At 46.3% G+C, this 7,401-nt stretch overlaps 1 protein-coding gene across 1 annotated transcript; it reads right to left on the bottom strand.

Moving 5' to 3' along the window:
- Positions 1–1,906: 1,906 nt before the first annotated feature.
- On the bottom strand, positions 1,907–2,417 carry LOC543251 (dehydrin DHN3). The gene has a single exon (XM_044558767.1). It carries the CDS (start codon positions 2,337–2,339, stop codon positions 2,058–2,060), a length of 282 nt encoding a protein of 93 aa, XP_044414702.1. The 5' UTR covers positions 2,340–2,417; the 3' UTR covers positions 1,907–2,057.
- Between the last annotated feature and the right edge of the window lie 4,984 nt (positions 2,418–7,401).

Here is a 7,401-nt window from a genome sequence, read left to right as displayed (position 1 = left end):
CGGCCTCTTAATCTCTTCATCTTCGCTTCCTTCTGTCTCGTCTCACACAGGAACACAAACATGTGGGAATATGACCTACAAAGGGTCGTCAGCTCACGAACTGTCCGGGAATTCCCCCCTCCCCGGCAGTTCCAGCTTAAGCAATTCATTGGACCTGGCGGTCCTCCGACTCGGAGGCCGCCGCATAAGAGGTACCCATATCCTCAATGACAATCATCTGGTCCCCACTTCCGCTGTGACGCAACCTTTTCACTATGGGGTTCTTTCCCAGTGTGGAGGCCGCTGCACTCGGGCTCGGCATTCCAATCCCGGCGCCGGACTCAATAAAAAGCACAGTATCAGCCACCTTCCCTCCCAGGTTAGGAACCAACTGCCCACGTAGATTAACTGTACCATCATCTCTGACGAGTCTTTTACGAGCCGAGCGTTCCTGATCTAGCCCGCCCTGCTCGCCTTCCTCAACAACCCCCTCAGGTACACTCGGATGCACTCCAGCACCCCTTCCTCCAGTCCCAAAGCTTCTCCCTCCTCTGTCACCCCTACCTCCACCTCCTCTTCTACCGCCCCGTACTCCTTCCCCAGCCGCATTATCTCTACGTGACTCAGACCAGGCACCTCGACCTCCCCTTGCACCATTGTTTATTGGTTCTCCACTCCAATGCAAATAGTCACCCCATTCACACGATGACGGATCATGTATCCCATCTCCACGTTCCTCGACCACATGTCCCATACATCCACAAAACAAACAGAAATCAGGCAGCTTTTCGTAGTAAACTGGGTATTTCTTCCTCTCCTTCTAGGTTATTGGCACAAATCTCACCAGCGTCTTATTAACATTAACGAACACCCTAACTCTCAAGTAGCTCGAAGGATTGATCTTGCCTTCATTGACAATCACCGTAAACGGAGGCTCCCCTACCTTCTTTGCCACCTTCTCAGCCAGTTCTTTCTTCCTCGTTAGACCGTCAGGCAGGCCTTTGATCCTTGCCCAAAGTGGGTACATGTCCAACGTATAGTCAGAGACATTAGTAAACCCATCATATTCAACCAAAACCACCGGATCTCTTCTAAACTGCCATGGTCCTCCTTCCATGACCCTCTTCCAATCTCCCAAACAATGGCATTGCGCCAAGAACAAATTAGGTCCCTTTATATTGAACGTCACACCTTGAGCACACGCCCATGCATTCCTCATAGAGTTTAACAGCGCCGCATGACCGAACGGACGTAGGGTATGAACCCTAAAAAGAGCCAGCCACCTCACATCCTTGATCAACTCATCAACCTCTCCTGACAGATCGAGATCATCCACCTCCTCCCCCTGCAAATTTAGTCCTTCAAACACGTCTTCCAAATTCGGATCTGGGCCATGGTGATCCCAATTTTCCTCCTCATCCCCATCCTCCCGATCCTCCTCCATACGCCTCGCTTCATCCGCCCCTCCCGCAGCCATCCCCGCCGCCGATGATGACGGGAGTTGCTCCTCTCCAGCTCCCAAAGCCTTCCGCCCTAAATCCTCCGCCTGCGCTCCCTTCGACCCTCCTGCTCCTCGAACTCCATCCCCTAACTCCATGCAAACGATGTGCCAAGACGATTGCCTCGGGACGACCCGATCACCAGCAAGCGTGTAGCAATCCGGCCGATTTTCACGTGGGAATTTGTGGACTTCGGCGGCGCCGCCGAAGGAAGAGGTAGACCCTAGGGAAACCCTAGGGGAACGGAGGGATATGCTGGTCACGCTGTATACCCCCTCCTGAACATGCCTTTATGCATGATGTTGAACTCACTCTGGTTTCGTTATTTGATAATGGAACCGGGTGGCTTTGGCCCTCCTGATAGTCAAAAAATAGATAGCCCAAAAAAAAGAACAAAAAGGAAATTTGCACGACAGAGAGTGTAAACAAACGTAAACAGTGAACACATTTCCGTGAAAACTTAAAGCAAAGATACATTCGCTCCTCCAATGACCAAGTGAGCTAGGTGAACTAGACTCGATCAATTCATATACGGTGGAGTATTATTCTGCGAAGGTAGCGGTCGTGGGCACACCGGGCTTAGTGCTGTCCAGGCAGCTTCTCCTTGACCTTGTCCATGAGGCTCTTCTTCTCGCCGGTCCCGGCTGTGCCGTGTGTCCCAGTGCCAGTCGTTCCGGTGTGTCCCTGCTGCCCAAAGGTGCCGCCGGTGGCCGTGGTGTCATGCATCTCCGTGCCGGTCATTCCAGTGTGTCCCTGCTGCCCGTGGGTGCCAGCGGTCTGCTGGTGGCCACCGGGGAGCTTCTCCTTGATGTTCTCCATGATGCCTTTCTTCTCGCCGGTGCCGTGTCCCTGGTGCTCCATCTTGCGCTCAACCTGTCACTCGGGAAATCTACTAGCTAGTGCTGCTGTTTACTTGTCTTGGTTGTGTGAAGAACGTGGTTGTGTAAAGCAGGTGCAGCATGAGGCACTATTTATAGGCCGTTCGAGGGTGGACGAAGCTCCAGGTGTGCTCTCGTGAGTGGATGGGCAGGTGAGTGCCGACTAGCCCATAAAGAGGGGTGGTCAGACGGACGAATCGCCGGGCAGGGCGCTACGTGTGCTCGCATGAGTGGGTCGGCAGGTGGCTGCCGACTAGAGTGAAGAAGACACTTCCCCAGAAACATCTGATCATTCTTCTTTTCGTTTGCAAAAATGGTATTGCTTAGCGGATCGAAAGTGTCGACATGTGACGAGAACGAAAGTAAGTACTCGAAGCATATGACAGGCTGAGCTGGGGGTTTGATCCAAAAGAGTTTTGTAGGATTTTTAGAGAATTTAGATCGTAGGAATTTTTTTTCCGTGTTGGCTGTTTGATTCATAGTATATTGAAATGTTAGTAAGTTTTCTTAGAATTCATTTGCACTTTATTTTGGAGAAAAATGTGCATCCACTCAAATCTCTTTGTATAATTCATTTTCTTTATAGTGATATCAAACACAAAAATGCCTTTTGGAGGCCGAGCTCCATGGAGGAGTCCAAAAGCATTTTTGAAATTTCATCAAAATTCATATTTCTAGATTTTAAAAAATTATGAAAAAATACACATATACATGAAGGCATAATATACATGTGTGTAAATATTCAGGACAAAATACGTTGAAATGAGGCCTCTAAAAAAACAAATCTGAGGTTTTTCAACACAAGATACTATTAAGCCTCAAACACAATGAATTTGTCGCACAGGTCGCATTTCAAGGTTTTTCATCCTGAATTTTTACACACATATACATTTCATCTTTGTATACTTGCATAAATTTTTTCAGATTTAAACCGAAAAGTTCAATTTTTGAAGAAAAGATTCAAAAATAAAAGGCTCCATGGAGCTCGGCCTCCAAAACGCCTCACTCCATCAAACACTCTTTTATCTGAATTCCTGTAGTTTTCTAATCCTGTAGGATTTAAGAGGACATGTCACTAAAATCCTTCATATTTATATTTCCCTCGTTTTGAGAAAAGATACCCTAATTTGGCGCCCCAACCTACCAACTCACCCGTACAACCGGCTCCTTCATTCCTCTCTTGTCGTCCCTGTAGGACATAGTCAGGCAAAACTCGTGCGATGGTAAGATTTTTTCCATGCCGTGCCATGCGGGATGTGGTGGAGCTGGCGCATGATCTGGCGTAGTGGCCATTGGTGTCGCGAGGTGCTTCCACCGATGACGCGGCGGTTCGAATCACATGCGAGGTAGCGTGGGGCCGACGTGGAGGTGAGCACCAGAGCGGATGTGCGTTGGAGCCGCGTGCAAGAGGCGGACGACCAACGGCCGAGCTCGATCATGGACGTCGCGGCTGCTCCAAGTCTGTCAACTTTCAAAATTTTGACAATAGTAATTTATTTATTTTTAAATCATTTTCAAATGTTTCAATTTCAAAATTTGATCTTTTAGAATACTTCGAACTTACAGAATTTTGAACTTCAAAAAATCTTTCAAAATATTGAAATTGTAGGATTTTGGAAAATTTCAGAAAAAATAGAAAATTTACATCCTATGTGAGACCCACAATGTGATTGTCTAGTGGGAAAACCTGTGTGGCCGTACATGTCGATTACTACCTGCACACGTCTGAGCACAGTTGCCATAATAACTTCCAATGATTATGATTGTTGCCAAAAAAATGCACTCTGGCATGGTCATCATATTGTTGGGAATTGTAATTTAGAAAATAAAATGTCCTACGAACAAAACCAGGATCACTATGAAGACATACATACAAGGTTAGATCTGATCTTTACCAACAACGAGTTGCAGCGGAAAAAGAGTTTGTGAAGATCGTGTTCTTGAAGTCCCACGAACAGATCCCTTGAACAAGAACCAAACGTACGGGCCCTCTGTGCATCGCACGCGTTCAAGACCAGAGATCCGGCAGTGCTTCCTTGTCTAGGCCTTGACGATGCCGGAATAGAAAAAAGAGGGAGGAGCAGCCCTTCGCAAGAAGAGCTATGGTGGAGAGCTAGAGAGGGGGGGCACCCCAGATCACGAGAGAACTTGTGTCTCAATAGCGGGCGCCCCCATGGGTATATATAGGTGGAGGGGCGAGACCAACTTGTAGGAGGGGGCTTCCCTTGTGGCGATGACCAAGGGGGTGGCGCCCCACCAGCCCACCACCCCCTAGCTTGGGGGGCGAGGCTAAGGGAGGGCAACACATATATGGGCCTCAAGGCCTATGTGGATGCGCCCTAATAGGCTTTAGTTTATTTGGGCAGCCCATGGTGCCTAGAATAATCCCGAGGAGCTCTCTATAAATACCGGAGCCCTCATATACTACTATTACATCCTCCAGAACTTTTCCACCCATCCAGTTTTATTTGGTTTTCTCCGAGCTGCTTCTAGTTTCCCCGAAACACTTCCGGTTCTCTCCCGCAACAATTTATGTTATCTCCAAAACTTTTTTGGTGATATACTCCAACACTCCAAACTCATTTAGAAGTCAACGGATCAAAGGTTCTTAAGTATGTGACCTTGTAGGTTCGGTGAAATATAGACATGACCAAGAAAAACTTTCGGTCAATGATCAATAGCGGAGCTGTGGACATCCATATTGATGCTTATACGGCTATACCCACACAAATGTTTATCGACTGAACCTGTAGCTACCATATGATATTCATTTTGCTTTGCGATAATTTACAAAACCCGAGGTGATATATATCAGTATCCCCGTGAGTCAAATACATTCTCACTATACCTGACGACGATGGATGTCGACACACCGAAGGGCCCTACAAAATCTCTCCATCGTCACATGAACAAAATCCGAGTCTCGAGCTATCTAGTCCCCCATCATATGTTTCCGATGAACATGTAACTTGCTGTTATGACCACCCTATTACAACAGACATTAGAATAACTCCAAAGAGCATCATCCGATATGGAGTGACTCTATACTCTCATGGTCTAACGAATTGTGCATATGTTAATTTATCGTATTATAGACTATAGACTTGTGATGATTTCATCTCTTAGTAAAAGATACAACTTGGGTCAAGAAAATACGAGTGTTCTTCCAACATCATTCTCTCAAATGTTGTCTGCATCATCATTACACTTAACTATGCCCATGATCAACCATCATACAACAACTAAGCTAGTCTTAAATGCAAGACTAGGAATCTTATTTTACCATTTATAACTCTACATGTGTAGATGAGTTTTCCTCTGATCCTCTTGGTTTTTGCAGGATCGAGAACCACAACAGTTACAGCATATAATGTAAACATTAATCATGAATTATTATTGCCTCTAGTACATATTTCCAGCACATATGCCTCTATATCACCATAATTTATGGATCTCCCTCCATATCTAGCCTACCAGCCTCCACAATTGGCAACTCGGGCCTGCCTTTTGGAGCGCAGTCTGTATGACATTTGCATGTGGTATGAAGGAAACTTCATGTGGTCCCTCACCTCACCTGGGATGGCAGGGAGATTGGGAAAAAGATGCACCACTATCGAGTGGGCCCCACAATTATAGAGGCAGCAAATACGGAGGCACAACTTTGCACATCACCTCAACAACCTCCATAATGCATGTGGAGTGGCTACCAATATGGCAACTCTGCTAGAGTTGTTCTAAGTAATAGGTTCTCGCACGTGCTAATGATTGCCCTATCGGAGCACCTTTGAGCATTCTTTGCCCGCACCTATGGCCAAGCGTAGTAGTCAATTCACAATGAACCTGGCATGAGTTTCGCTGGACATGAAAGTCATGCACGTTGATGAGATGGAGATTGGGTTTTGTTGTTATACGAGGGCCAGTTATTTTCTCAACCAATGCACCATCCATAACATTGCTCAAGGACAGACTTAAGGAAAGAAAGTAGACTGAAAGTTAATTCAGGATCTAAGAGGAACTCTAGCCAACTTCCAAAAAGAGCTTAACTCCACAAAAGATTCCCTTTTGAGGAGTTAAGTCGCACCTAGACAAACTCTCAAAATGTAAATCGTATCCAAAAGAATAGGAGAAGCCTACACCGGCTCTAAAATTTGAGCAGCGGAAATGAGTTCTCAAAAAAAGATTCCCTTTGGGCTGCTGCTCCCTCTCTCTCTCGGCAGCCTCCACCCCACCGACATCCTGTAACCTCGCTGACCTCTTAGTCCACCTTGAATTTCCTTATCGGCATACTTTGCAGCCAAAATTGCCCCATATCATCGGAACTGTTGGTCGGGAGCTCATGCTTGAATAGGGTGACAGTGAGCATCATTTCACCAAAAAAAGAACCGCCAGAGGAGCACAATAGCCTAGAGATGTTGCGTATGAGCTAAACGGTGCCGGAAATGTGGAGTGGCGAAGAGCTTTCACGGGAAGTGGAGTTTGTCACTCTGAATTACGAGCACCCGAATCTCTTCAACGATGATGACTATCCATGTAACTCAAAGCAACCTTCTAAGGGTGGTCGAAAATTCTTGGTTCTATTTGTTTTTATCATTGTTTAACCCCCTTCATCGCTCTGATGCTCCTATTGTTTTCTCTTTCTTTTCTTCTATGCATGTTCTTGACCCGTCCTACCATGTTGTGGAGAATCATGAATTTTGTCAACCGCATGGCGACGGATAGAAAAGGTGCACAACCAGCCCCTCAAGGAAGATGTTTGCTAAAAACTTGAAATGAGTGGGAACACACCCATTGATGCTGCCAATGTCCCGCAAAGGTGTGCAATGTTGTTGCTTCATAATGTTGTGGTTGGATGTTGCCTTTTTACTATTCTCTCCATCCCATAATATAAGAGCATTTTTGACACACGCTCTTAAATTATGGGACAGAGGGAGTGCATTGTTAATCGCTGGGGGATTACTCAAGATAATTTCATACCTTGGTACCCTATTGGTGAGTTCAGAACTCTAGATCCAGACCGGGGAGCCTCCACTGCCAGTTACAGAGAG

This window comes from Triticum aestivum, chromosome 6B (assembly GCF_018294505.1).
Source record: "Triticum aestivum cultivar Chinese Spring chromosome 6B, IWGSC CS RefSeq v2.1, whole genome shotgun sequence".
Taxonomy (NCBI): domain Eukaryota; kingdom Viridiplantae; phylum Streptophyta; class Magnoliopsida; order Poales; family Poaceae; genus Triticum; species Triticum aestivum.
The sequence above is the reverse complement of the archived record's forward strand: the minus strand, read 5'-3'. Positions and strand labels throughout refer to the sequence as shown.